Source organism: Cyprinus carpio, chromosome A4 (assembly GCF_018340385.1).
Source record: "Cyprinus carpio isolate SPL01 chromosome A4, ASM1834038v1, whole genome shotgun sequence".
In the NCBI taxonomy this organism is placed as follows: domain Eukaryota; kingdom Metazoa; phylum Chordata; class Actinopteri; order Cypriniformes; family Cyprinidae; genus Cyprinus; species Cyprinus carpio.
The window spans coordinates 12,706,848-12,716,998 of record NC_056575.1 but is presented as its reverse complement, the minus strand read 5'-3'; the positions used below and the strand labels follow the sequence as shown (position 1 = coordinate 12,716,998).

The window sequence follows — 10,151 nt, the reverse complement described above, 5'->3', positions numbered from 1 at the left end:
CTGATACAAAACCACCTGTAATTATATTCTTCATGCAAGACCAACTTCCTTCAGTGCATTTCCCGGGCCAGAAAAAACACGAAATGAACCACAGAATGGAAAGCCAATGACCCAAAAATACTGAGGATCCAAAGGGGAACTCAGGCCTTTTGTTGTTTCAGCTTGATTAATTGTCCCCACTCAGGCCTTTTGTTGTTTCATCTCGTTTATGAAAAAACTGGAATGATTGGTTTTGTTGTTATGAATGGGCGTCAGATGGCCTGGCCTAAAGTTTGATTCAGAGCAAAAAATAATGTATATAATAATCTTTCTATAATGCCATGGTTACTATTTGTTCTGTTCCTAAGCAGAGTGATTATAATGTATTTACATTGTTACCTGTTCCACATTATGGGTCTTGACCTTCTTGACTGTATGTAATAATTGAAATCTATTAAATGAATATTGAGTGAATTGTAACAATTATTAATAAATTTTAATTAACACGGTAATTACGTTTATATTAAGAAAATAAAATATAAAAAGTATCTTACACACAATTAAGAAGTTAATTTGTTTCTTTCAAATACAATTCATAGATTTTAAATAATATAAACAAAAAATATAACCATTACCAGTATCAAAAAATTAGAACCTTCACGTTAGTTCGCGGGCTTTTATTTTGAAATCCATTCTAGCCGGGAGGCGGAAGTAAGGGGCTGTGTTTATGTGCGCGCGTGTGTTGATGGTAGCCTCCAGTGACAGCATGCCAAACATAAACAGCGCGCTCTGTCAGATAGCCACAGAAAAACTTACAAACACGCATCTCATAACTTTGCAAACTGTGACGACAGCTTTACGGGATGAGCAGTTCAGGTACTACACATTTTCAACTTTAATATTTAGCGTTTTAATAATTACACATAACACCCTATCAGTCTATGTATACTGTGTACTGTATACACGTGGACCAGTTATTTCAACTTTAATATTTAGCCAGCTTTTATCGTAATCGCGTTTTATTGTCACATAACACCCTATCAGTCTATGTATACTGTGTACTGTATACACGTGGACCAGTTATTGTTTATGCTGTCAAGGCTTTTTGTGGATGTTCAGCATTTGGTTGAAAAAATGGATTCACAGGAAGAAGCAGCATCATCATCTCTGTGCCTCACCGCGGAGTGTTTCAGAGCGCACAGAAATGCCTGCGTACAGTGCACTCAAAACCAGAGCTGTCTGATGTAGTGCACAGTGTCCAAAAAGTCTGAGACGACTAATACAAATGGTGAAGTGCACTCAAAAAAATAGTTATCTTATGTTTTGCCTATTATATAATAAGTTTGATATTAGAATTTTTTCATTTCAAATGATTTCCTTGCTATAAATATTTTATTTGTTTAGTTTTATGTGAGGTTTATTTGTAATGTTGTTTTTGTAGTTTGAATAGATATGTTGAAAATGTAAAAAAAAAAAAAAGTATTTGATGATTTGTATCGTAAAAAGCGCTATACAAATAAACTTGAAATTGAAACTTGTTTTTTCTTATTTCTTTTTTATTTTTATTTTTTTTATTTTTTTTGTTAACCGGTTTTTTTTTTTTTTAGGATTTTGCAGATTTTTGATGTGGTCTCAGGCTTACAGACACTGTTTATCACATCATAATCGTTATAAGTATATGAATATGACTGTGGCCTGTCCAACCAAAAAAATTCTTCTTTATCCCTTTCTTTTGTCATGCCTCTTCCCTCAATTACTGCTGTCCTTGCATCCATGTATACAGATATATATATATATATATATTTAATCTTCACAGAGATCTAGGCTCTATCAAGCTATCTTTTGAGATCTTGACCAGACTCCTCAAGATTTCATCAGGAGGTTCAAATGATGCTTCTGACTGTGAGTTTCAAGTGTTTTCAGCTCTATAGAAAGGATCTTCTCTGTGAGATGGAGGGTAACTGGCAGATAACTCAATTTATGATTCTATCCTTTGGCAGCACTTCGATGTGGGATTCAGTTCCTTGGTAACGTTGCTGTTGGAAACCAGCTTTGCAAAGATGACATCTGGGAGCTTGGTTTCCCGCATGTTTTTCGGTGAGTGAATTTATGGTGCATTTCTTACGATGCCAGTCAAAAATGTATTTGGTCTTCATTTTGTAAAATGCCACTGATTTGTAAGGCCCTCTACGGGTGTGGTTTTGTAACCACTTTTATATCTTTCAAGGGACCTTTTGGAGCTTGCGGATGAGAAAGCTGTTTCGTACACATGTATGGTGATCCACACTTGTCTGGATAAACACAAGACAGAGCAGCTAGTTAAAGACACACAGCAGCTTAGATTGTCCCTGAAGATCATAGACTTGTGCAGGACGTTGCCTGATGTGGACTGGACGTAAGCCTTGTGTTTTCATTGAAACAGACACAAAACAAGCACATCTGTTATTTACTGTAGGCCAATTTTATAGCCCATTTTGGTCATATATTACTCGTCTTACAGGGTCTTTATTGTCACAAAACACTTTCTCAAGTCGTCAGAGCTCATTAAGAAGATGTACACAGAAATGACCAATGAGGAAAGGTAAAAACTCTCAATTATTTAATTCAGTTATTGTACAAAGATAAGAAGTACTTACATCTAGGTTAATGTATCACAAAACTGAGTTTTGATTTTTTGGATGATTTGATTCAGTGTTTATTTAAGGCTTTCTTACAAATTCTAGTAACACTTTACAATGTGGTTACTTTTTTTAACATTAACTACATTAGTTAACATGAACTAGCAATGAGCATTTATTCATTTTAGGTAGTGTTAATCTAAACGTTTACTAATAAATTTTTAAGTTCAGAAGTTTTATCTGTTAATGCACTGTGGACTAATATGAACATGGACAATTTTATTAACTAAAAAGGGTTAATAAATGCTAGTGAGCTGCCTAACTATCATTGGCTGTTCCAAATAGTAGGCATTTTTAAATACATTTTAAAACACCTAAAATTCTAAGGTAATATTTCATCCTTTGTAGATAAGGCATTGTGAGGAACTGAGTAAAGAAAAAAAAATGGCCAAGATGGTGGATGCCATCTAAAAAATACCAAAAGAAAACAGTCACATAATAAAATAAACACATATTTTTTCACTTATGCCTTTCTGTGTGTTATTATCTATTGAAAGTATTCAAATTAAATAATTGTGTCTGGGCCAGTGAGGTTCCACTTTGGTTAGGATGCTTCCTTAAATAGTAATTCTCTGTGTAGACATTAAGACAGTTCACTAGGGTTTGGTTTGGAGCATGGTCTTATCTTTTATATTAGTAAATTGTGAAATGGGAATTAATGTTTATTTTTTATTTATAATTTATGTTTTATTTTTTATTACTTTGTGAATGTAATTGTATACTAACAGGCTCACACTTCTGGAGCTGATATTAGCACAGCTTGGTGTCGTTGAGGAGGAGAACTGTGTAATGCTGAGCATAGCTCAGTTCCTGGCTTCCTGCTTCACTGATCACTGTAGTGCTGTTCTCACTCTGAGCTCTGAATCATCAGATGACCAGGTCAGCTTTATCTGCAGTGCGCATATTCCATCATATTGTATAGTGGACAATATTATGGATGTTTTTATCAGTGTCTGTTGATATTGGATATTGAGAAACTACTGTTATTTCTTTTATTCTTGAGCACCAAATCAGCATTTTAAAATGATTTCTGAAGGATCATGTGACACTGAAGACTGGAGTAATGGCTGCTTTGCCAATACAGGAATAAATTACATTTTATAATATATTCAAATAAGTGCAGCCTTGGTAAGCATTAAAAGAAGAGACTTCTTTCAAAAACATTTAAAAAATCTAATTGTCCTTAAAGTTACTGTACATTTGATAGAAAATGTACTAAGCCTGGAATTTTCTCTACGTTTGTAGGAGGCTATGGTTGTCATCAGGCTTTTAGACATCCTTTGTGAGATGACCTCTGGCTGCAAGGAGTTTATGCCCCTGCAGAATCACTCTGACCTTTTGAGAGCAACAGTTGGTAAATTTGGAGTACTGGCGTAATGCTTTTGATTTTGTTGGAAATAAAAATCCTAATGCATTCTTAATGTGAATACACAAAAACCATAGGAAATTGTCAAATCTCTGCCATGAATTGAAGATGCAAAATATTTGTTTTGGTACAACTGCATAATCACTAAGTTAAAAACGTTTGAAAACATGGGGCTGAGCTTGCTATCCCTTATTCTATCTATCTTGCAGATGATTAACTAACCTGAAAAAATCAAACCACACACCCCTCACACATATGCTTTTTCTCTCCTTTCCTATTTAAAACACAAAGCAGCCATTTCAGAAGGGTACTGTATGAAACCGACACCTCTGACAGGTCACAGCTCACTGCAGACAGACACAATTTTCATTCTTCCCAGACTCTCCTGTTATCTCCAGCTGGGATGTCACACATTAAACATGAGAGTCATGCCAGCACACATTTCTCTCTCTCACTCTCTCTCTCTCACATCTTGTATGTAATGTGTAAATTCTCCATTGATCTTCTTTGTCATCCTCAGATCTCTTGAAAGAGGTCCACTTACTGGGCAAAACCAGTAAAAATGTGTTCACTGCGGCACACGATTTCTCCTTGACAAGGCCAGGGGGCGCCGATAGCCATCCTGCCCTCAGTTTCAAAGCTCATCTCAGTCGGCTCATTGGGAACCTGTGTCATGGCCACGTTGTTAACCAAGACAAGGTACTGCACACAGTAGCTTCTAGAATGGTGCATAAGTGTGTGTGCATATATGAAAGGTGCAGTCACATTATTAGATATATGCAAAATTACATATTTTCAGAACCGAGACTCCATATGTACAGTATATGGGGATGAGAGATGAGACATCGCATTATGGTGTCCGCATTAAAATTACATTTACAAAAGTGATTTTATATACATAGAAAAGACATTAAATGCATGTGTCTGCTTTAATCTTTCAAATAACTTGTGCGAATAAAATGCCAAAATATGGGTGATATAATGTTCTATTGTCAATCAGCGCAACATATATTTTTGTAAAAATCAAACAAGATACTTATTCTGACCTGTACTTATTAAAATGTGTAAAAGAAAAAGTAGTCATACTACATTTTATTATATTTTAAATGATTAAAAACTTCTTGCTGACAAATGGGTAAAACCTAGTTGTTTGAAGGGTAGTGGTAAAAATTGGTAAAGATTTACAATTAATTCGTTTTGAGGGGGCGGCACTGTGATCCTTAAATACAGTCTTTTAGTGTCATCTAATCTTCCAAATATGCCTGACATGTTTTTTCGGCAAATTATTGTGAAAATGTTTGATAGTCAAGTTTTGCCTGACTGCACCTTGCTTGAAATTCATCAATAAAAGAGAACTGATTGATAGGTAAGAAAACTGAAATAGTCAGTGTGATTGCCAATGGAAGGAAGTAGTTAGCAAAATTCTTGGAAATCATCTTTTAAACTTCCTCTCCTGCGATTTCTATGACTTGTTGGAATGTGAAGGAATGTGTTGGCAATGAATGATGAAACTAACACCATAGAGTTTGCAGCCAACTCCAGTAACATACTGATCAATGGACAGCACAACCCAGTCGTGGTAAACACATTAACAATACTGTGGTTTACAGCCTTTCTCTCTGTCCATCAGCCCAGGCCTGGGCTTTTTGTTTGTGGAAGCTCCCTCCTTGAAAACTAATCAGGGGATTAATGCTGCTAGATAAAGACTTGAGAATTTCATGCTTGTACCGTCTCATTTCTTCCCCAAATCTTTTTCCACTTTGTTCCCTTCCTACATTTTTTTTTTTCTTTTTAATGCATTCTCTTGTAAGCAGCCTCCTGCGATGGAGGGTTTTTAAGGCTTTCAGGTCTGTCCCCTTCAATCAGCACAGAGGAGAACCTAGTACCGGCCTTCTTAAATAGGGTCAAGGCACACAACTGAGAGGTCAAAGGTCAAAAAACAATAGCAAGTCCCCCTCAAGCCTGCACCCTCAGTTTTTGACCAAAACCCTCTTCCAACACCTTGTGAACGCATGGCTCCCGTTGCTGCTTTCTAATGGGCCGTTCACTCAGAATGCATTTTTGCATTCCACTGCACTGCTTTTCCATTACTTTTCTATGTAAACCAGACGGGATGTTTTATTGTTGTGCTTGCCTCTCACCCGTGATGCGTCTAAAGAGGGTCAACTTTTAAATTTCCAAATCTCTAAACCATCGTCTAAAATGACTAATTTAGACAGCTCTACATAAAAAGCAATACCACACAATAGCACTTCTCGCGCTAAACAGAGTTTAGTGTTTTGTTGCTAATGGTATACTCAAAAAGCATAATATGTTAAGCACAAATATATTAGTAAAATATTAATTTTAATTAAACTGAACTGTTTGATACTTTGCCATTTTTACTGAAATGTGTTTTTTGAACTACATTTCTATCCGTTTTGGATTTGTTTCATTGTTTGCTTTGCTACTTGAAAGTATCTTAGCTGGCAGTACAGTAAAGTGTAGGACCAGCTTTTGCATCAGGAGTGCTGATGCTTTAAAATGCTGCCTCTGCAGTAGTCCACTACATGTGAGGATAGCCAAACAAAACTAATTCTGTGGCTGAAGCATATGGTTACATAAGTTTCCCTTCGTTTTATTGCTAGCACTACTTTCTCAATCAAACGGCATTCTTGTCATTAGCAGCAGAAAATTGTCAGGGCTCTATGTCTTGTGTCTCCTCTTTCTTATTCAGTTTTTTTTTTTTAATGGAATCAAAGTGGTTAAAGGGCAACCGCTGTAGCTCTTGGGTTACGATACATACTCAGGGTAATGTACGGTATAGTTAGAGACTGCATGTGACGAAAAGCAGTGCAAACTTGTATGACTGCGCCAAACCAGAGCTCAACCACATGGACTTTCCTCCATGGAAAGTAATTGTTTTCTGACCAGTCTGGCTCACGATGTCCCTGTTAAAGGCTGTTTTCCTTTTTTTTTTTTTTTCTCATTTGTCCCCTATAGGTAAGAGAACTGGACGGTATAGCTCTCATTCTGGACAACTGCAGCATCGACAGCAACAACCCCTGTATCCTTGATTGAGACTCCATGCACTTATTTTTTCACGCTGTGCTTTTGAGGTGTATTTAATGAGGGTTTTCTGGTTTAGTGAAAACCACCACAAAAAATGCAAAAATATTGCTATCTGAAGTGTGAATAGCATTGTAATGGCCCCTTAAATTCCATTACTAATGGAGGTCTTACCACAGTGTTTCGTGTTTGAATGATTGGTGGCTTGTTCAGAGTTGAAAACTCAGCTGAGATGTTATTAGAGCAAAGCTAGCATCTTGCCCAATGGTTTCATGTCCCTCCACCTAGCAACGTCCCCTGTAGAGACGTGGGACTGTTGGGCTGACTCACGATCATTTTGTAACCCTCACTCATCAGTCTCCTTGTGTGAAATAACTAGCCATAATAGTTTATGAATCTAAATGTAGGTTTTGCATTTATGAGTAATTTTGTGGTGTTGACAGAAGTCCGTTTTATAGATGTGCAACACTTTCTGGAAAACTTGATTGAAATCCTGGGTGGAAAATCACCACTTGAATGAAATGAAGTGACATTTTGTATTTTTATAGTGTTGACCTGCATCCTGCCAACTCTGTTCCGTATGAAACGGTTCATTGATAACACGACAATCTGATGTATTACAGCTGTGTTTCTAAAGGCTTCTTGACTGATGCTGGCACTGTTGTTAAAAAAACCCCTTTCATTCTCTAGCGATCACTGCCGGTCTGTATTAGAGAGAACAGGGCACAATGCCAGCGGCTCTTTCACTAGGGGATGAGCCACTAAGCTGAGCTTGTGTCCTCACGGATGCTGCTTCCTGACCACTTTAGGAAACTGTCGTTGTTGCTTACTGTTTAGCATGGTTGCTGGACCTGGTGTTGCTAGCTTCACTTCTGGTATGGGCAAAATTTGTATAAAATATTACGTGACATACTGATCTACCGATATATTGTGCATCCCTGCCCTAAGTATAATCTTGGACATTAATTCAGGAGTGATGTGCTATTACTTTCTAAGTTATTGAATTTGCATCCTGGTGGACGATGAAAATGGAAAAGTTGTTTTGAAGGTAGTTCCTGAACTATATCTAGAGACCAGGAAATCATGGAGAATTTTTGGTGGGCACCCTGACAACCACATAGCAATGTATTAAACCATTGAAAACAATCCTTAATATTCTTTCCAGTCATAAGCCAGTGGGCTGTGTTTGCCATCCGGAACATCCTGGAACACAACCTAGAGAATCAGAAGCTGATACAAGGTCTTCGGAGACAAGGTGTGGCAGATGACTCAATGCTCAGAGAAATGGGCTTCAGAGTGGAAGAAAGGGATGGCAGTCTACTGCTCAGGCCCCTAAAGAAAGATCCATAGTTGATTAAGTAGAGCTGGGAAACTGCTGTCCCGGAATGCCCATCCCCACACCCCTTTACCATGCTATATTACACTCTGGATATGGCTTAAAACGCCCACAACACACTGGGGTCATTAAATATCCAATCAGTAGTTGGGAGCATAAAGGGGGTGGTCTGCACTTTTGTGTTCTCCACACAAGAGGAAATCAATCAGAGGAGCTTATGTGAGAGGACTCATGCTGACGTCTGATGCAATTAGTGGTCTTTGATTCCAACCCCCCGAAAGTGGGATTGAAATCCTATGAAACAAGGAGGACTGTGTCTTCCTGGCGTTTCAGCCACTAAAGAGACTCTGGTGACCAACGGGGAGTAGAGGTTAATCCCTAATTCAGTGCATTTTATAGAGACCAGGCCGTCTCTTGACCTGTACACATAAAGTTCGTCTCTGAATAGCCGTGAGACTTGGATCCTTCTTTTTGAAAGCTGACTTAAGATTTTGTGCTTTAAAATCGGGTTTGTTTACAAAGCCGTGGAATTTCAACAATTCCCCTTTTATTTGAACAAACTTCCCATGTATCTTGGTAGATTGAGATTACTGTATGTTAAGGCTGTCTATTTAACTTTAATTTACTGCAATTATTGCAGTCAGTTCAACTCCAGATCCTATTTCAGGCAACAAACTTTGACAAACCACGCTTACCGAGACCACGGAAAAGTGTTCAAAACAGCTAGATCAGTTCTGAAAATATAACATCTATTTTAAAAGTATGCAGAACTATTCAAAAGTTTGGGTTCAGTTTTAATGTTTTTGAAAGAAGTAAGTCACTAAAGGCTGATTTATGTTTCTGTGTCGGACCTACGCCGTAGGCTATGCCTCAGTTTTCATTTATACTTCTGCGTTGTTGTCCGCATTGACGTGCAGCACACATTCAAACCGCTTGTCTGCAGTGTCCACGGGCATGTTGCTGGTGTAACCTGCAGTACCATGACAAAAGCCGAAGAAGAAGCGGCACGTCTCTGAAGCATTATAGCCCCGATGGCGGGAAATAAATATTAAATCATTATTTAGAACTACAAAAAGGAGACAACAACGGAACAGGAGAAGATATGGCATTCTTTCAACATTGTTTGTTGTGGACAACTACTGATGTATAATGCTATGTAGTATAACAAATAAGACACTTGTTCTTTGCTTTGTTTTATTTTATATAAGTATATTAATATATAAAAAATATATAAGAAGTATATTTAATATATAAAATATATTAAAGTGCACATTTATAAACACACCAAACTCAAGTACATACGGAGGAAGGGATTCTAGCAGACTAATCACAGCACTTGCTGTCCTCGTAGATTTGACGCGTTGTTAGATTTTTGGAGAGGTGCACGTCAGGCTACGGCGTAGGCTACGGCGTAGCGTGTGCGTCTATGCGTAGGCTACGGCGTAGGTCTGACGCAGAAGTATAAATCAGCCTTAAGGCTGCATTCAGTTTGATAAAAAAAACAAACTAATATTTTGAAATATTATTGCAATTTAAAATAACTGTTTTCTATTTGAATATATTTTAAAACGTGATTTATTCCTTTAATGGCAAAGCTGAATTTTCAGCATCATTACTCCAGTCTTCAGTGTCACATGATCCTTCAGAAATCATTTTAATATGCCGATTTTCATTCTAATATGCTGCTCAAAAAACATTTCTTCTTCTTATTATTATGAACAGCTGTGCTGCTTAATATTTTTTT

At 37.3% G+C, this 10,151-nt stretch overlaps 1 protein-coding gene across 1 annotated transcript; it reads left to right on the top strand.

Annotated features, from left to right (window-relative positions):
* The first annotated feature begins 649 nt into the window (after window positions 1-649).
* LOC109067887 (ataxin-10-like) lies at window positions 650-8,856 on the top strand. Its single transcript, XM_042741321.1, has 11 exons — window positions 650-886; window positions 1,060-1,223; window positions 1,796-1,881; window positions 1,980-2,076; window positions 2,207-2,374; window positions 2,480-2,560; window positions 3,386-3,536; window positions 3,903-4,011; window positions 4,544-4,722; window positions 7,006-7,069; window positions 8,237-8,856. Exons 1-11 carry the CDS (start codon window positions 707-709, stop codon window positions 8,419-8,421), a joined length of 1,464 nt encoding a protein of 487 aa, XP_042597255.1. The 5' UTR covers window positions 650-706; the 3' UTR covers window positions 8,422-8,856.
* The last annotated feature ends 1,295 nt before the right edge of the window (window positions 8,857-10,151 follow it).